Source organism: Suillus clintonianus, assembly GCF_016758775.1.
Source record: "Suillus clintonianus strain FC179 chromosome Unknown DEU56scaffold_110, whole genome shotgun sequence".
In the NCBI taxonomy this organism is placed as follows: domain Eukaryota; kingdom Fungi; phylum Basidiomycota; class Agaricomycetes; order Boletales; family Suillaceae; genus Suillus; species Suillus clintonianus.
Window position 1 is genome coordinate 23,086 of NW_024539334.1, and position 18,753 is coordinate 41,838.

Consider the following 18,753-nt stretch of genomic DNA (forward strand, 5'->3'; position numbering starts at 1 on the left):
CTCCAGCACTGGAATGGGCGCTCTAACTTACTGCATCAAACCACCAGGACTCGACTGTGTGTAGAAGTTGTGAGAACGCTCTGGAATTTGGAGTTCTGTCAGCTCTGAGTCGAGCTTTAAGCACCCAGTCGTTCGACGTTCAACGTTCAGAGCAAGTGAAGCTTGAAGCTAAGCGAACTACAGGACCTTCCATATTTAGACATCGTGACCTATTTATTGTCTTTCGCTCACGGACGTTTTCAAGCAACTCTCAAGTTTATAAGCTGTCCTTGTCCAACTAGCTTCAACTAATCTCTCGTCGCTCGTTTCAATTCAAACTATGGCAGATGTTACCGTGCTCGTTTCACCGACCCCACTCTATTCGAGACCTCAGTCCGCACTTGGTTTCAGCCTGAATCTTGCTCGCCGCAGCCAGCCTGAATTCGCATCACCAGTAATGGTTACTCTCGAGACAGCAGACCCTTCGACAGCACCTTCTTCGCCCGTCGAAGTGCGAACCTTTGACGAAGATCTGCTTTCACCGCCCAAGCGTTCATTCAGAGGGCACCGAAACCAGCCGAGCATTTCCCGTTCGCAGTCTGCCCCGCCCACACAGGTTTCTTTCTCTGAACCTGTCAAGCCTTCCCCACGACGCGTATTCACGACATTTCCAACCACATCTACATACACGCGTGAGCTTCCGCGACCAGCACCTCCTCTCTGTGAGTCTTCTCGTCCTGTTTATTTGTTTTTATTGATCCCGATCCTTATCGCACAGTTCGCCCGAGGACTTTTTGGCGCAAAACAAAGCGTTCAGGCGTCACAGGCGCATCCTATTCTCCCGCTTCCCATCTGGTACGACGGGCCACATTCCTTGCTGCCGGCCTTTCCCTTGACGCACCTGCCGCTGATCTCAGCGCCCTTGGCGTAGAAAGTCGCGTCTCGGTCCTTGTCCTCGGCCCAGATCATATCTTGCAGCTGTATCCCAGCGTTGGCTGGTGAGTACGTATGATGGAAGATGAATATACCACAAAAACAAGCAGAGGTGGGACTTTGATGCATCGGAATGTCAATTATGCGCATGCATATGAACGTCAGGACAACGGTCTCACCTCATCGTCATATCTCGCTTCCTCTACATCTCCATATTCAACTCCTATGGATGGCCCTACCGCTGTCCTTGCTCCTACCGAAGCAAGCGCAAACACAGCTATCATAATTTCTATCACCGCCCTCCCTCCTCTGAACACGATTCCGCCTCACGACGCCACAAAGCTTCCCTACCACCAACATCTCAATGTCATCTTTCTAGCGCCACTCTTCGCAGTGTTGGGTATTTTACTTGGAGTAGGCGCCGTGAGTCTGTGGTGGAGGTTCCGGCTATTTACGGGTTCTGGCATATGTGGACTAGGTGGTAGGAAGAACGGCAGTGGGAGTAGGATCACTCTGGAACCTGGCCCAGCGTATGCGCCCGCCCCCTCTGATGAAGGCGATGGTGGCGTCAACGATGTGGAAAGCTCCGGACCGTACCCGAATGGCAACAGAAGCATGGAAGAAGTTACGCTCTTTGCAGCGGGCACACCCAGCAAAACTACCGTGCACGGTACGCGGTTCCTCTTCCCCACGCACATGCGTGGTCCAGCCACCAGTGGTGGTGCAGTGACCAAACCTCTCTGTACACCATTCCTTATGGGAGCAAGTAGGTTCGATTCAGCTGGGAATGGAGGCTCTGATCGTGGCGACCCATTCATCTCGGCGCGTTGTGCTTCTTCTTCTTCTCGCACACATGATCCAGAAAGGGCAGACGTGGCCCAGCCTCGACGCAGCGTGTTCCATAGGCTCTTAAATCGCTCGACCTCGGCTACAGGTAGACAATATGCTGCGGTCAGGACGCACGATTCCTCCCCAAGTACCCACTCCCGCCTTAATCCAACCCCTATTTCAACCCCAAACATCAATCACGCGAACACATTGAACAGTACGGCTTCCCACGGGGGAAGGAGCAGTGCGGTGGATGTTCCATTGCGCTCGCTTGAGGGTGGTGCAGGAGGGGAGGTGCAGCGGCCTGTGAGGGCGTGGTTGGAAACACCTGAAGGAATGGTTGAGACACCTGGGGGCACGAGATATGGGGACGGTAAGGCCCGAAAACACACGGCCACTGGTGGTCAGGATACTGGCTATGCACCAGTGACGGATACCCCACGGACCCCCGTCTCGAGGGTCAGCCAGTTCTGGACTCCTCGTTGGAAAAACAAAGCCCCACCGCTGCTCTCGTCTCCCTCCCCCGCTAAACCTTCTCCTTCAACACTGTACATGGTACGGTCTCCTTCACAAACCACTCAGTCTCAATCTCCATCACCGAATCTGCGATCTGCTGTCTCATCTGCGGGCCTTCGCTCTGCTATATCCCCTTTGACGCATGAAGGGCCATCTAAAGCGCGTAAGGAGCAAGACCTCCGTCGCGACAGGCTGGAGGACATAGAGAAAGGAACTGAGTCTGAGCCCAAATTGCTGGAACACAGTACCTCAATTCCTCACATAGACTCTTCCGTTCTCCCACGCAGCCCCCCGTTCCTGATGTCTCCCCCCCTCGAAGCTGCGCTGCTCTTCACCTCTACCTCGTGTGGTGCGCTCAGTTTCGCCACGCTTGCGAATTTAAGTCCGAAGTTGGGCTCGCGTTCTCCACCATCCAAAGCAACGGTTTATGGTGGGACTTATGACAGCCCCTTGAGCTCAAAGACGAAGACGAAGGCCAACCTAGGATTGTCTAAAGTTTCGAACGTCGATCAGAGTGCACATGTAACCTCCCCTGACATTTCGCTCTTTCCACTCCCTTCCTCTGCAAGGAAACTCAAGAAGCCCAGGAATCGGAGCAGATCTAGGAAAGAGAGGGGAAAAGGGACGAATAGAGGGCCCGAGACTTCACCGATGCTTCCGTTCCCCTCGTATCCTGATCACCTCGTACGTGCAGGACAAAAGACCTCTGTTTCAATGACTCTTGCCTCGAGTGCCTCGCAACCCGCGATCTCACCCACACCCACTATGCTCGCTATTTTCGCTGCGACCCAGAGCTTGGAGCGCGTGAATGAGATCTTGTTGAGAGGCTATAGTGAGCGGGCGCTTGGTGGTGGGGATATGGAAGACGAGGAGAGGATGTTGAGAGAGGATATTGTTGCTGCGGGTATTGAGAGCTCAGGACATTGATGATATGCGTAGGATATATGGATTCTATCTATTTTGTGCTCTTTGTTCAATCTTTTCTCGACTCGGTGTCTAGCAGCTCGTGTGATAACCTGTGGAAAGCTTAAGGTGAGTGATTTTCGTATGCCAAGTATTAGTGGCATTTGATAAACTGAGAGTGATCTAGCTATAGCTACACTGGGAAGTCAAAACCTTGAAAATCGGTGTATAGAATATACAAAGTCAACGTCAATATGTCACCAACTTCAATCTGACTACATGACGGACTCCTCCCTTTTATAATGTAATACGTAGGCGCAAAGATGCAAGGACGAGTCAGCTGGAGCTACTGGTACAGTGTGGGTGAGCACCATATCATACCTGCAGTTCGTGTGCGCCTGACGCTTTTTGGCATGCCGTTCCTGTCAACCATGTTCAATAGCTCCTCCTCAGACTGTTCTTGTGTTTGTGCTTCTGACTCCCATACTATACCTTTTCCGCAATCCCCCCGGGCTTCTTGCAGCCTATGTCCACTTATGTGCGCCCCTTGACATACTTCAACTCCATTTCATGCTTATATGCGCCCTTTTGTGTTGGATTGCGCCTCCTTGCGCATGTAGGTGCTCTCTCCCTGTTGTTGGCCTAACCCAGCGACATTCCGACACAAATTTTGTTAAGGTGTGTCTCATTCATTCTGCGTTCGAGTCGCATGACGTCTTGTGCGTCCTGAATACCTCCTTCCCTGATGGATACCTTTGCCATCTCCGATCTATTGGTGGTCGACGACAGGAAAAATTGTAACAAAAAGGCGACCACAAGTGCTAACTCTACTATAATGGCACGGTGTCGTCCCGTATGGCGACCGTACATTTATTCAAGTCGTCACACCTCCCATATTCATCGTCGTTAAAGCAAATAATGCCGCTCGTCGCTGCACATTGCAGTGTCTTACACTCCCAGCATTGCGCAAGGACGCAAAGAACCAGGTAGGCTTTGGTGTATATGTCATATCATTATACGCGCTCAACTAATGCCATTTTTTCAACCAAGGTTCGTGCACAACTCCGACACACCAGCGAAAACTCGAGTTTGAGGAAACGGGCATGGCAGCTTCAAACGAGGACATGCATTGTTTTGGTTCAATTGCACTGCTAACAGACAATTGCACACACTCTAATACAAAGGTTATGTAGACGAGTCGTGACGGTGAGCTGTTCGGAAAGTGCTATGTATTCACGATACGTATGTAACAATATTGATTAATGAGTAACCCAGAGCTTCGTAGATCATACTAGCGAAGAGAGTCATAGTCATCTAGCTATGCAGGTCCTGCAGAGGTTAAACCCAGCGTTACAGAACACTGGATGTATCGTTCGTCGTCTACCTTCGCTACATAAACTAGCTACTGATCGGGGGAGCGGGAAATTAGTTCCTGCTTGTTTAGCTCTTGTAACAGATCTACTTCCAACATCCCTGCAGAACGGAGAGCGTCTTCGCTTGGATCGGCTACCTCACTCATGAGGTCTTTCAGCACGCGGAGACGTTTTGTCAGCCAGATGATCTGGAGAACACCAGCACTATTTATGAGTGTGCTGTGTTTCTGCCGATGTATGCCCCTTGACATGCAGGTCGAAAGGATCAACATGGTCAACGAAGCGGTCAACGCAACTGCCAACTGCATCTCTTCAGTAAAGCCTTGTTTAGCCAGTTTGCGATTGAGATCTTACAGGCCACGTGTTGATCTGAAACGTAGGTCAGCAGAATTCAATGTTCTGTATGCTGAAGTACCTACGTTGAGATGCCATTTTATAACTTGCTGAGAAACCACAGTGCTGCCTGGTGTTGGGTCAAAGCCACCAGCATCGGAACCGAGTTTTGCACCTGCCTCGTCGTATTTCAAGTCTGCACTCGTGAAAACAAAACAACGTACCCGTCCACATCAGCGAAGCGAAGATCTTAGAGAGACTTGATTCGAAATGACGACGACTACAGAGAACCTGCTTCGGACCAGATGGAGGTGGTGGCCTGGTGGCTTGGTCGTCCAATACTACATTTAAACCAATTTCCTTCATAAGATACCTGAGGGGCGAAGCATCAGTTGTGTATTCAAAAAGCCCTGAGCGTGACTGCCTTACAGCTCGATAAAAGATATTCCGCGGCAGGTCGCTTGACTTTCAGTCATACAAATCTTCACGGGGGGTGTAGCTCCATTTCTGAATGCAGATAAAAACTTCAATGCAGTCAGCAGACGAACGTCACAACTGGTGATAATTGTTTTGCTGACCCATTTAGAATACCAACTATTAGTCTGACCTGTTCCTGGCGGTGACCAGATATCCCATTTATTGTCACCTTTAGGTGCTGTCCACCGCTCCCAGTCCAAAGGAGGAGTTAGAGCTGGGGGCGGGAAGAGTGCTAGTAAATTATTTGTTTCCACATTGACTATTGCCGTATGGTGCTCAACATATATGTTGCAAGCTACCACGTGAACATCAAGCACACTTGAAAGGATCGGAGCTTGGGGACTGTCTATTGTGATCGTTAATGCTAAACAGAGTTAGGTGGTAGCATGAGACCCTACCAAACAGTGGGACTTGTTGGTATTCCCAATTCATATGCTGAACGGTGTCCGATTTCATTGAATTACCCACGTCGATGGATGTAGAAATCATGAATGCAATGGTGGGCTATAGGTAGCATGGGTTGATTAGAATGGGTTGATTAGAGAGCGATGCATGGAACAACAAATGGAATCAGACATACTCCCGGAAAATTACTAGACATGTCCACAGCGGTCACCAGCTGATCCTGATCTACTTGAAATATAAGATGCTGCTTCTGCAAAAGAGAAAAGAAACACTGACAGGGAGGTACGAACCTGGCGGGCCATTTCTTGGTATAATTGAGGCCTGAAACTTCAGGCCCGACCACATATTCTCCGAATTGATTGGCATTCAGCCTCGGAGTGTAGCTCAATTCAGAGTTACGGACTAACCCACACTCCGCTCGGAAAGTAGTTGCATCTACAGTAGCGTTTCCAGTGGCGCCATCTGCTTGGATAATATCGTATAGTGTAGCACCATCAAGTCCCACATTCAACAAACTGGAGAATTGACTCAGAGAGGGAACAATGGCGCTAACGGTAGACCAATGAAGCCCCATCATGTCGACATTTGGACCAGGCCAATGAGAAACCGTTGTTGCCGACATATTTATGGTTGTGCTGAATGTTTGTGACTGCAATATGGATGATGAAGCCACATGAAGCGCAAATACACATGCCAGATACGTAGTGATAGACACGATCCACCACGACGATCCGGTAGTGCTTGACTGCTGCCAGAGACACTGCAGTGCAGAACCAAGGCCGCTCCATGCGTTAACATTGTCGTGGAGAATGGTCAATTGCTGATGCTGAATCAAGTTCCGGTAGAGTGTCAGGCGTTGTACCAGGTAAACAAGTATTGTGCAATACAGCTTTATGAGTCAAGATTAATGAAGTCTAGTGATTTGAACGAACAAGCAGACTCACCGCATAAAAGGCCTGTGTCGATGCGCCCAATACCGGAATCCACGCACCGTTCTCAGACGTGACAAGGTGGTGCTCGACGCCGGAAATGCTTAGCGCTATGAGAACAAGATGGAGAAGAACCAGAAATCCGTGCATGAACATGCACAGAAATGCTGATGCTGATTTTGTCGACTTGTACGGCTTTTGTTTGAACCGAAATGAATTCAATACATCTGTTGTTGTTGAGACGAGAGTCGGATGTGTATTGCTGTCGGACAGGCAACGACGCTGGGTGTTTGTTGGTGTTCGTTCATGTTCAGAAGAACTTGGAACGTTCCCGATTGGCTGCAATGCCATGGAGTCATGGTTGTCCTGTCGATCTGTCTTCACGTTAGGTAGCAGAGAAGAGAGCATGATCAAAGGGTAGACAGAGTAGCCTATTCGCATTGCTTTAAATGATGTGCCGTGTCCATCAGGATGTCAGTTCTCATTGCAGGTATGCTATGCTATGCAGATCTCGAGATGCTAGCCTACCGATGATGCACATGGTAATGATTAAATTTATCAGCGAGGCTGACTGATTTGAAGCCCAGAGTACGCGTACGTCCTTGGTCCTAGGATATCACTGATCAGCCTAGCTATAAAGGCTCCCTTCATCAAGGACAATCACACCGTCGTGCGAGAATAGGGTCACGACTCACATGCTTGGTACTCGACAACACGTCGAACACAGCCAATGATTAAGATCACTGCTTCTGCTGCGAGGGAATCACGGCGGATGCCTGCGGATGCTGCCGCAGCGCGGGCATTGAATTTGGAAACTCTAGGATCTATTAATATCATTGAGGCTAACGATCCACATTCCCACATTCCCACTGTACATCCTTCGTGGCGTCACGGTTGCGAAACTGGCAGTACTACAGTGCCTTGCATATAAAACTGCGTAGTCGCATTTCCACAAACCCTATTTGTACCTATTTGCTCGGGCCAAAACATACCGAAAATACCTGATTCTTGGTGTGACCAGTCACAGCCTCACTAACAGACTCGTGCCCTCGCTAGAAGGATTTCCATCCAGCGAGTGCCGCAATCTGCGAGCCAGTCATTGCATGCTCATAGCGCCAGGTGATGATGCACTCTCGAAGCTGTTGAGACAGGTGAGGAGGCATAATTTGATGTGACCAGTCACACCGACAGGGTATTTTCGGTATGATTTGGCCCGAGCAAATAGGTACAAATAGGGTTTGTGGAAATGCGACTACGCAGTTTTATATGCAAGGCACTGTAGTATCTCTACACAGTGCTCCGAAGTCGGACTCAGTGCCCGAGCTGTCTGGAATCATGAACAATCATGATGGCATGACATTGCGTGTGTCCATAATATGTGGCCAAGGTCGAAGGCAGTCGTCATAACCACTGGCAGAGCATATTTATCATAGCGCCAATAAATGATCCGCGAATGATGATCCAGATTTCCGCTTCAACACTCACTCTAATCATGGCTACTCGGGCGGCCCTCATCAGGCGTAATGGGCTATTAATGGTACTCCAATCCTGTGGCCCAGCACTTGAATGGTGAGTGGTTCGCACCATCCCACTCAGATCTCGGCAAGTTTTGTCCTCCCTATGCATAGGTTTGATGCACTGCACTTCCCTGGATCAGAAGTGGATGAAGTTCTGGTGGGACCTCTTCATGTGGACTCCTGTATGGAAATATGCCAACGCTCATTGCGATTCCCTCGTTGCTATGACGACTCCAACTTGAAGATCGGCCAGAGTCCGGCAGGAAACTTGAGGTATGTGAAACAGCGTCCTCGCTGGTCTCTTATAGCGGTGTGTATGGATATGTCCTTTCACACCCCATGTCGTCTTTCATGCTGCCTAACGTCTCTGCAAAGCCACAGCAAGATGATGGTGTCCTTTCGTTGCACCCCATAGGCACCCGCCGTATGCGTTCTATGGAGCTCGAGCAAGCACAAACACATGCTCCTTCAAGTTTGTCGGGTACTCTCACGCAGCATAGTATCAATTTCTCACACACACAAATGGTTGCAGATCACCAATTAGCTTCATCACCAGCGATCAAGCAGCGACAGAAATCAGGGAGGCCAGTGCTCGCCATTATATGCACCCTTCTGCACATCATTCTTGTGCTCCTCCATGTGATTATTCTTGCGCTCGACATTTCGGGTATCGAGCACCGTCTGGTCGTCCCAATAACATCTGGAAATGAGACTTGGGTGACTACACTGAGTGCATCATCACAGGCCTTTTATGCGGTAAGAACTCATACATATCTACTATATTTTTATGGACCAATGTGCCCTTCAGATTTACTGCGCGATACTCGTTTACCTGATGCAACGATTGACATTCCTGAAGAACGTGACACGACGCCAGACTGTAACCGTTCTTCACGATACAGTGAACGCATGGAGGGGCCTTGGTTCTGCGCTGGAGTGCCTTTGGCGGCAATCAACTGCCCTTGCATCAGAGTGGAGCATATTATCGATAACGGTCTATCTTGCATGTGTTTTTATTCTTCACGTGGTTTCATCGTCTATCATTCAATTGCAAACATTCAATGCCACTGTGGATGCGTCTGCTACGAAAATTTCTCACTGGCCTAGTCCAGACGTGGACATGATGGCAATCCAGTGGCAAACCGTCAGTGCATTGGCTCCTACGCTAGGCCGATTCACCGGTCTTCAGGACATGGGGCTCTATGGTGCCACTCTCTACGACATCGTCCAGCCTACCGATATATCCGGCCATGCCATCGTCAATGCGTCGTCTTTCAGGGCGAATTGCGGATTAATTCGCAATTCGATGGTGAACTATTCTCTTGAAATTAACGCTGACGACATCGGATACTATACACTCAACCCGCCCATCTCAACACCCAATTATACCATGAAATTTGGAGCTAGACTTGTGCATCCATGTATGTATTCTTTGCCTTCCTTGTCTTGGAATAGATTCATTCATCATCTATAACTAGACCCAGACCAGGTTACGATCAATCCTGCCATATCCTTGTTCTTTCCAGGAGTACAAGCCAATCTCCCTGGAATTTGGATGTCCCACTAAGTAACTGTATGTTATAGCCGACTGTTGCTTTCACAATCTCGACCGCTGTGAATTCGAGCAACCTACCCGACAATGAAACAATTCAACACGTATATTGGGAGTATCCTCCAGTGAGCTTCATAGGTATGGGGCTTTTCCACGCATGAATGTGAGCTGAATATGACTATAGGTAGTCCCCAGCCTCCCCTGATCTCCCACATGTACGACGTCCATATAGTGGCGTGCACTATTGATGTTCAACCCCATGTCGCAACTGTCGATGTCCAAACCAACCAACTACTGGGCCTTTACCCACCCCTTGGGCCTGTTCATTCCAGGGAATGGGAGGCATGGTCTGCGCTGGAGGAAGAACCCAGTTGGGACATTTGGTCACCGCCATCAACTAGCGCATTACATCACGGGACATGGGTAAGTTTCTGCCGCTGATGCGGACCGCTTGGAATCTAACTTTATGGTTTCCGGCACCTAATAGCTTGTTTCTCCTTTTGCAAGTGGGGCACATCATCCTGTTGGCTGGTGCATGAATCAGGACCGAGCATCATGTTATGGATTATCTCTTTTGGAAGTGTAATTCACGCACAGTTCGTAGTAATGTTCAGTCTTTACTAATCATTCTGCCAGATTTTTTATGCAGCAGATTGGAATAGATATCGACTTTCCCGCCCCAGCGGCATACCCAGGTTTCAGGATCCCGACCAAGGCTCCGCCAACTCCGAAGAAGGTTCTGTGCGGCCGTGACCAATTCGAGTCGGCTCTATCAAGGGCCTATGCTGCAGTTCTGTGGATAGGTATGTACAATTGATCTGTGCAGAAACAGTTGACTGACATACTGGGGTTCAAAGGCGGACAGCTCGGTGCCGACGGTGGTGGGTTCAATCGGACAATCGACACCACCACTATTTCACAGCAGCTTTTGCAATGGCACCTCGGTGTAAGCTCCAGAATCATTCAATAGTAAACTTCATCGCTGAGCATTATATCTTGCAGATAAACGTATGGCCCGTAAGAATTATGTTGCATGTGGAAATTATGTATCACTAACCAAACAATCTAGCTTGCGTTTGCGCTCACCTGCTCTCTGGCTATGTTGGCATTGTCAATGCGTGTGACACACTGGATGCATGGGCAAAACAATGCAATGCCTATCAATAGTGCTGGCGTTCTACAAATAATTTGGCTAACAAATCGCCTCCGTGTCCTAACTGACCTCATGAGCGATGTAGAAGATCCAGGAGAGGATATCCTTCGTGCCGCTGGGATGGTCGATGTGGACTTTCTGCAGGAGTTGAATGACGTGCAAGCCGTTGATTGTTAATAGCCGTCACTGTGGCCTTCCACCGGAGATGATGGGAAGCACGCCAACAAAATCCTGTTCATCTTGAACGTCAGCGACAGCCGACGCAGAGGCGCTTGTTGCCAGACAAAGAGATATGCGAAGTATGTACATATCTCCAACGTGTAAAGGACTACCGGAATGTCAATTCAACTGTAGAAATAGCCTGGTGCCCCCTGCTGCTACAAATATATGTACCTAATCAACCTCATCCGAGGGTGATGATCTCTGCAGCGTCTGCCTCTGTGACACTAAACCAGTGAAGCATTTTTTAATGGCCGATACCACGCAGCAGCACGTTGAGCGAAATGTTTGGGCAGTTATATATATTCTCGTATGCATTCTCATCTTCGTTCCCTGCATTGCCCAGGCTGTCAGGGGATTCGTGTAAACCAAAAGTAGGTTTATCGTTGTTTAAGTCGGTCTTGGGCTCTGAGCGATGAGAGGACTCGAAGATTACATGTGCTACATAGCAAGCTAGGAGACCGCACTCCGTGTCATTCTTCGTGTTATCGCTCGTAGTGCACAAGCCACAGCTGATATCACGATCAACCTAATCAGTCTGGCTGCCAGAATTTGATGCCTGCCTATTCATGCCTGTTTAGCTCTTGTAACAGATCTACTTCCAACATCCCAGCAGAACGGAGAGCATCTTCACTTGGATCGGCCACCTCACTCACGAGGTCTTTCAGCACGCGGAGACGGTTTGTCAGCCAGATGATCTGGAGAATACCGGCACTATCTATGGGTGTCCTGTTTTTCTGCCGACGTGTACCACCTAACATGCAGATCGAAAGGACCAGCATGGTCAACGAAGCGGTCAATGCAACTGCCAACTGCATCTCTTCAGTAAAGCCTTGTTTAGCCACTTTACAAGTGGGATCTTACAGGCCACGTGTTGATCTGAAAGGTAGGTCAGCGGAATTCAATGCTCTGTATGCTGAAGTACCTACGTTGAGATGCCATTTTGTAACCTGCTGAGAAACCACAGTGCTGCCTGGTGTTGGGTCAAAGCCACCAGCATTGGAACCGAGTTTTGCACCTGCATCGTGACGGTCTTTCAAGTCTGATACACATGAAAATAAAACAACGTACCCGTCCACAACAACGAAGCGAAGATCTTAGCGAGACTAGATTCGAATTGGCGAGGACTACAGAGAACCTTCTTCGGACCAGATGGAGGCGGTGGCCTGGAGCCTTGCTCGTCCAACACCACGTTTAAACCGATTTCCTTCATCAAATACCTGAGAACCGAGGTATCAGCAGTGTAGAAAGCCCTCAGCCTGGGTGCCTTACAGCTCGAGGAGAGAATATCCATAGCACGTTGCTTGACTTTCAGTCATACAAATCTTTACGGGGTGCGTAGCTCCATAGCTGAATGGAGATACAAACTTTGACGCAGTCAGCAGCGAAGGTCACAATCGGTAATAAAGATTTGCTGACCCATTTTTTATGATTGTGATCATACTGACCTGTTCCTGGCGGCGACCAGATATCCCAACTCTTGTCTCCCTTGGGTGCTGTCCATGCCTTCCAGCTTGAAGGGGGAGATAGAGCCGGGGGCGGGAAGAGTGCCAGTAATTGACCTGTTTCTATATTGACTATCGCCGCATGGCGTTCAACATATATATTGCAAGCTACTAAGTGAGCATCAAGTGCAGTTGAGATGATTGGAGCTTGGGGACTGTCTGTCGTGACCATTAGCAAACAGAGCTAGGTGGTAGCATGAACACATACCGAATAGCGGGACTTGTTGATGTTCCCAGTTCATATGCTGTACGGTTGCTGATTTCAGGGTGTCATCGATGTCAACGGACGTGGCAGTTATGAACACAATAGTGGGCTAAAGGTAGCATGGGTCGATCAGAGAACAATGGATAAGCAAACAAAAATAGAACATACCCCAGGAAAAAGGAGAGACATGGAAGATTGGACTTTCAATTGATCTTGATCTACTGAAATGTAAGACATAGCTTCTGCAGGAGGCAAAGGAAACACCGACAGGGAGGTACTAGCCTGGCCGACCATTTCATGGTCTGATTGAGGCCTGAAACCTGAGGCTCGATCACATAGTCGCCAAATTGATTGGCATTCAGCTGTGGGCTGTAGCTCAACTCAGAATTACGGAGTAACCCACACTCCGCTCGGAAATTAGTTGCGTCCACCGTAGCGTTTCCTGTGGCGCCATCTGCTTGAACAATGTCATACAGTGTGGCACCATCAAGTCCCGCGTTCGACGAACTGGCAAAATGACCCAGAGAGGGAACAATGGCACTGATGGTATGCCACTGAAGCCCCATCATGTCCACATTTAGACCAGGCCAATGAGAGAACGTAGTCGCCGACACGTTGGTGGTTGCGCTGAATGTTTGCAGCTGCAATATGGATGATGAAGCCACATGAAGCGCAAATACACATCCCAGGTAGGTGGTGATAGACACGATCCACCATAACGATCCAGTGGTGCTTGGTTGCTGCCAGAGACACTGCAATGCAGAACCAAGGCCACTCCATGCGTTAACATTGTCGTGGAGAATAGTCAATTTTTGATGTTGAATCAAGTTCTGATAGAGTGTCCGGCGTTGCACTAGGTAAACAAGGATCGTACAATACAGCTTTATGACTCGTCAAGGTCAATGAAGTCTAATTTGAATGAACAAGCAGCCTCACCGCATAAAAGGCCTGTGTTGATGCGCTCAATACCGGATTCCTCGCACCATTCTCAGATGTGACAAGGTGGTGCTCGACGCCGGAAATGCTTAGCGCCACGAGAACAAGATGGAGAAGAACCAGAAATACGTGCATAAACACGCACAGAAATACTGATCCTGATTTTGTCGACTTGGACGGCCTTTGCATGAATAGACATGAATTCAAGAAATCTGTGGTTGCTGAGACGAGAGTCGGACGTGTAGTGCTGTGGGACAGGAAACGACGCTGGGTGTTTGTTGGTGTTCGTTCACGTTCAGAAGAACTCGGAACATTCCCAATTGGCTGCAATGCCATGGAGTCATGGTTGTCCTGTCGCTCTGTGTTCACGTTAGGTAGCAGAGAAGAGAGCATGATCAAAGGGTAGACAAAGTAGCCTATTCACATTGCTTTAAATGATGTGTCATGTCCATGTCAGTTCCCATTGCAAGTACTATATGCTATGCTATGCAGATCCCGAGATGCTGGCATCGATCATGTACATGGCTGTAATGATTAAATTTATCTTGAAGGACGATTACACACTACGAGAATAGGATCACGACTCACATGCTTGCCAGTACTTGAAAATACGTCGAACTAGCCACCGAGATCACTGCTTATAATAAACTTGCTGCGAGGGAGTCACGGTGGCCGTGCCAGTGTCAGCGTGGGGCGGGCATTGAATATTGAGTTTGGAAACTCGCCTAACCTTGACTAGCACCACATTCCCACTGTGCATCGTGGCGTCACGGTTGCGAAGCTGGTACTACCTGACACTGGCAGTACTCTCTGCATAGTACTTACTCCGAAGTGGGACTCAGTGCCCGAGCTATCTGGAATCATGATCTATCATGATGCGCGACATTGCGTGTGTCCATAATATGTGGCCAAGGTTGAAGACAGTTATATAACCACTGGCAGAGCATATTTATAGCGCCAATTAATCCGAGTCAATGATCTGCGAATGATGATCCAGATTTTCCGCTCCAACATTCACTCTAATCATGGCTACTCGGGCGGCCCTCATCAGGCGTAATGGGCTATTAATGGTATTCCAATCCTGTGGCCCAGCACTTGAATGGTGAGTGGTTCGCACCATCCCACTCAGATCTCGGCAAGTTTTGTCCTCCCCACTGGCATGCATAGGTTTGATGCACTGCACTTCCCTGGATCGGAAGTCGACGAAGTTCTGGTGGGACTTCTTCATGTGGACTCCTGTATAGAAAGATGCCAATGCCCGTTGCAATTCCCTGAGCCCCCACTGCTATGACGACTCCAAGATCGGCCAGAGTGCGGCAGGAAACTTGAGGTATGTGAAACAGCATGCTGGCTGGTCTCTTATAGCGGTATGTATGCGTATGTCCTTTCACACCCCATGTCCTCTTTCACACTGCCTAACGTCTCCGCAAAGCTACAGCAAGATAACGGTGTCATTCCATTGCACCCCATAGGCACCCGTCATACGTGTTCGATGGAGCTCGAGCAAGTACAGATACGTGCTGCTTCAAGCTTGTCAGGTACTCTCATGCAGCATACTATCAATTTTTATCTCACGCAAATGGTTGCAGATCACCGATTAACGTCATCACCAGCTATGAAGCAGCGGAAGGAATCAGGGAAGCCAGTGCTTGCCGTTCTATGCACCCTTCTGCACATCATTCTTGTGCTCCTCCATGTGATTATTCTTGCGCTCGAAATTTCGGGTATTGAGCACCATCTGGTCGTCCCAATAACATCTGGAAATGAGACTTGGGTGACTACACTGAGTGCATCATCACAGGCCTTTTATGCGGTAAGAACTCATAACATATCTACTATATTTTCATGGACCAATGTGCCCTTCAGATTTACTGCACGATACTCGTTTACCTGATGCAACGATTGACATTCCTTAAGAACGTGACGCAACGCCAGACTGTAACCGTTCTTCACGATACAGTGAAAGCCTGGAGGGGCCTTGGTTCGGCGCTGGAGTGTCTTTGGCGGCAATCGACTGTCCTTGCATCATGGTGGAGCATATTATCGATAACGGTCTATCTTGCATGTGTTTTTACCCTTCACGTGGTTTCGTCGTCCATCATTCAATTGCAAACTTTCAACGCGACCGTGGACGTGTCTGCTACGAAATTTTCTTACTGGCCTAGTCCAGATGTAGATATGGTGGCAATCCAGTGGGAAACCATCAGTGCATTGGTTCCTACGCTAGGCCAATTCACCGGTCTTCAGGACACGGGGCTCTATGGTGCCACTCTGTACGACATCGTCCAGCCTACCTATATATCTGGCCATGCCATCGTCAATGCGTCATCTTTCATGGCGAATTGCGGATTAGTTCGCAATTCGATGGTGAACTATTCTCTTGAAATTAACGCTGACGACATCGAATACTATACACTCAACCCGCCTATCTCAACGGTCAATCATACCATGAAATTTGGAGCCGGACTTGTGCATCCATGTATGTATTCTTTTCCTGCCTTGTCTTGGAATATATTCATTCATCATTTATGACTAGACCCAGACCAGGTTACGATAAATCCTGCCATCTCCTTGTTGTTTCCAGGAGTACAAGCCAATCTCCCTGGAATTTGGATGTCTTGCTAAGTAACTGTATGTTATAGCCGACTGTTGCTTTCACAATCTCGACCGCTGTGAATTCGAGCAACCTACCCGACAATGAAACAATTCAACACGTATACTGGAAGTATCCTCCAATCCGCTTTATAGGTATGGGGCTCTGCCATGCATGAATGTGAGCTGACCATGACTATAGGTAGTCCCCAGCCTCCCCTGATCTCCCACATGTACGACGTCCATATAGTGGCGTGCACTATTGATGTTCAACCCCGTGTCGCAACTGTCGATGTCCAAACAAACCAACTACTAGGCCTTTACCCACCCCTTGGGCCTGTTCATTCCAGGGAATGGGAGGCATGGTCTGCGCTGGAGGAAGAACCCAGTTGGGACATTTGGTCACCGCCATCAACTGGTGCATTACATCACGAGACATGGGTAAGTTTTGGCCGTTGATAGGACCGCCCGAGATCTAACCTTATGGTTTCCGGCACCTAATAGCTTGTTTCTCCTTTCGCAAGCGGGGCACATCATCCTGTTGGCTGGTGCATGAATCAGGACCGAGCATCATGTTATGGATTATCTCTTTTGGAAGTGTAATTCATGCACGGTTCGTAGTAATGTTCAGTCCTTACTAATCATTTTGCCAGATTTTTTATGCAGCAGATTGGAATAGATGTCGACTTCTCCGGCGCAAGGGGATACGCAGGCTTCATGATCAAGGCTGGGGCCCCGCCAATTCCGGAGAAGGTTCTGTGTAGCCGTGACCAATTTGAGACGGCTCTATCAAGGGCCTATGCTGCAGTTCTGTGGACAGGTATATACAATTGATCTGTGCAGAAGTAGACTGACATACTGAGGCTAAAAGGCGGACAGCTCGGCGCCGACGGTGGTGGATTCAATCGGACAATCGACACCACCACTATTTCACAGCAGCTTCTGCAATGGCACCTCGGTGTAAGCTCTAGAATCATTCAATAGTAAACTTCATCGCTGAGCATTATATCATCCAGATAAACGTATGGCCCGTAAGAATTATGTTGCATGTGGAAATTATGTATCACTAACCAAACGATCTAGCTTGCGTTTGCGCTCATCTGCTCTCTGGCTATGTTGGCGTTGTCAATGCGCGTGACACACGGGATGCATGGGCAAAACAATACAACACCTATCAATAGCACTGGCGTTCTACAAATAATTTGGCTAACAAATCGCCTCCGTGTCCTAACTGACCTCATGAGCGATGTAGAAGATCCAGGAGAGGATATCCTTCGTGCCGCTGGGATGGTTGATGTGGACTTTCTGCAGGAGTTGAATGACGTGCAAGCCGTTGATTGTTAATAGCCGTCACCGTGGCCTTCCACCGGAGACGATGGGAAGCGCGCCAACAAAATCCTGTTCGTCTTGAACGTCATCGACAGCCGAAGCAGAGGCGCTTGTCACCAAACAAAGAAATATGCGAAGTATGTACATCAATTCAGCTGTAGAAATAGCCTAGTGTCCACTGCTGCTACAAATATATGTAGCTGATCAACCTCATCCGAGGGTGATGATATCTGCAGCGTCTGCCTCTGTGACACTAAACCAAAGAAGCATTTTTCAATGGCAGACACCACGCAGCACGTTGAGCGAAAAGTTGGGCAGCTATATACATCCTCGTGTGCATTCTCGTCTTCATTCCCTGCGTTGCCCAGGCTGCCAGGGGATTCGCGTAAACCAAATATGAAAGTTGTTGTTTAAGTCGGTCTTGAGCAATGAGTGATGAGAGGACTCGAAGATGCCTCAGTGGGGTTTGTGCTCGAGGTTCTTGGGGTGGAGCGTGAACTCAAATTTCTGCCCGTTTGTATAGGACTCGAGCAAGCTCCAAGCTGACGCATTGGCCGCCGAGGAGGGGAAGGTCCTGCAGAGGCCAAACACAGTGATACAGAACACCAAGACGCGAGCCTGTCCTCGGGAACAGGCGACAAGTACAACCATCCACTTCATCCAAACGATCGAATGAATACCCCAAAGCTTGGTGCGATTCACTTCCAGTCAATTATCCCGGCGAACAATACACGCCTGTAAGAGCTTCCGGAACTTCCATTACATGCTACATAGCGAGCTAGGAGGATGCCCTCCGAGTCATTCTTCGCAGTGCATTTTTCCCTGAATGCAACCAACCAACCACAGCCATCACGACCAACCTGGTCAGACTGGCTGCCAAGAATTCGATACATACCTAGCAACAATACCGATTTCTGCCCGTGTAGCTCTTGCAACAGAATCCACTTGCAACATCCCAGCACAACGAAGACCATCTTCACTTGGATCATCCACCTCACTCATGAGGTCTTTCGGCACGCAGAGACAGTTTGTCAGCTAGATAATCTGGAGGACGCCAGCATGGGCACGA

At 48.8% G+C, this 18,753-nt stretch overlaps 6 protein-coding genes across 6 annotated transcripts; 4 read left to right on the forward strand and 2 right to left on the reverse strand.

The window, feature by feature from the left end:
* Window positions 1-319: 319 nt before the first annotated feature.
* On the forward strand, window positions 320-981 carry DEU56DRAFT_917531 (uncharacterized protein; the record flags this gene model as incomplete). The annotated part of the gene is made up of 2 exons (XM_041357998.1): window positions 320-701; window positions 758-981. 2 exons carry the CDS (start codon window positions 320-322, stop codon window positions 979-981), a joined length of 606 nt encoding a protein of 201 aa, XP_041203502.1.
* On the forward strand, window positions 805-3,395 carry DEU56DRAFT_63652 (uncharacterized protein). The gene is made up of 2 exons (XM_041347027.1): window positions 805-3,288; window positions 3,347-3,395. Exon 1 carries the CDS (start codon window positions 988-990, stop codon window positions 3,181-3,183), a length of 2,196 nt encoding a protein of 731 aa, XP_041203503.1. The 5' UTR covers window positions 805-987; the 3' UTR covers window positions 3,184-3,288; window positions 3,347-3,395.
* A 1,166-nt stretch (window positions 3,396-4,561) lies between these two features.
* Window positions 4,562-6,826, reverse strand: DEU56DRAFT_917533 (uncharacterized protein; the record flags this gene model as incomplete). Its single annotated transcript, XM_041357999.1, has 10 exons — window positions 4,562-4,834; window positions 4,887-4,901; window positions 4,952-5,061; window positions 5,090-5,238; window positions 5,295-5,389; window positions 5,444-5,688; window positions 5,741-5,846; window positions 5,923-5,972; window positions 6,024-6,636; window positions 6,692-6,826. 10 exons carry the CDS (start codon window positions 6,824-6,826, stop codon window positions 4,562-4,564), a joined length of 1,791 nt encoding a protein of 596 aa, XP_041203504.1.
* Window positions 6,827-8,478: 1,652 nt separating this feature from the next.
* On the forward strand, window positions 8,479-11,325 carry DEU56DRAFT_63720 (uncharacterized protein). The gene is made up of 11 exons (XM_041347028.1): window positions 8,479-8,669; window positions 8,726-8,949; window positions 9,002-9,614; window positions 9,672-9,721; window positions 9,778-9,883; window positions 9,930-10,168; window positions 10,233-10,327; window positions 10,382-10,548; window positions 10,603-10,691; window positions 10,748-10,762; window positions 10,815-11,325. Exons 1-11 carry the CDS (start codon window positions 8,654-8,656, stop codon window positions 11,073-11,075), a joined length of 1,875 nt encoding a protein of 624 aa, XP_041203505.1. The 5' UTR covers window positions 8,479-8,653; the 3' UTR covers window positions 11,076-11,325.
* Window positions 11,326-11,406: 81 nt separating this feature from the next.
* DEU56DRAFT_925103 (uncharacterized protein) lies at window positions 11,407-14,156 on the reverse strand (the record flags this gene model as incomplete). Its single annotated transcript, XM_041358566.1, has 10 exons — window positions 11,407-11,929; window positions 11,982-11,996; window positions 12,047-12,159; window positions 12,189-12,337; window positions 12,390-12,484; window positions 12,537-12,781; window positions 12,831-12,936; window positions 12,996-13,045; window positions 13,096-13,708; window positions 13,764-14,156. The coding sequence occupies 10 exons, from the start codon at window positions 14,154-14,156 to the stop codon at window positions 11,681-11,683; spliced, it is 2,028 nt and encodes a 675-aa protein (XP_041203506.1). The 3' UTR covers window positions 11,407-11,680.
* A 724-nt stretch (window positions 14,157-14,880) lies between these two features.
* Window positions 14,881-17,964, forward strand: DEU56DRAFT_63882 (uncharacterized protein). Its single transcript, XM_041347029.1, has 10 exons — window positions 14,881-15,576; window positions 15,630-16,242; window positions 16,300-16,349; window positions 16,406-16,511; window positions 16,558-16,796; window positions 16,860-16,954; window positions 17,009-17,175; window positions 17,227-17,315; window positions 17,372-17,386; window positions 17,439-17,964. Exons 1-10 carry the CDS (start codon window positions 15,133-15,135, stop codon window positions 17,697-17,699), a joined length of 2,079 nt encoding a protein of 692 aa, XP_041203507.1. The 5' UTR covers window positions 14,881-15,132; the 3' UTR covers window positions 17,700-17,964.
* The last annotated feature ends 789 nt before the right edge of the window (window positions 17,965-18,753 follow it).

Bases quoted from the DNA above. Each gene is read 5' to 3' on its own strand.
- DEU56DRAFT_63720 (XM_041347028.1), top strand. The intron at 9,722-9,777 runs GTACAAGCCAAT...TGTATGTTATAG, and splicing joins TATCCTTGTTCTTTCCAGGA to CCGACTGTTGCTTTCACAAT. The intron at 10,549-10,602 runs GTATGTACAATT...TGGGGTTCAAAG, and splicing joins TGCTGCAGTTCTGTGGATAG to GCGGACAGCTCGGTGCCGAC.
- DEU56DRAFT_63652 (XM_041347027.1), top strand. From the start codon at position 988: ATGATGGAAGATGAATATACCACAAAAACAAGCAGAGGTGGGACTTTG.
- DEU56DRAFT_63882 (XM_041347029.1), top strand. From the start codon at position 15,133: ATGTATGCGTATGTCCTTTCACACCCCATGTCCTCTTTCACACTGCCT. The intron at 15,577-15,629 runs GTAAGAACTCAT...TGTGCCCTTCAG, and splicing joins CATCACAGGCCTTTTATGCG to ATTTACTGCACGATACTCGT. The intron at 16,350-16,405 runs GTACAAGCCAAT...TGTATGTTATAG, and splicing joins TCTCCTTGTTGTTTCCAGGA to CCGACTGTTGCTTTCACAAT.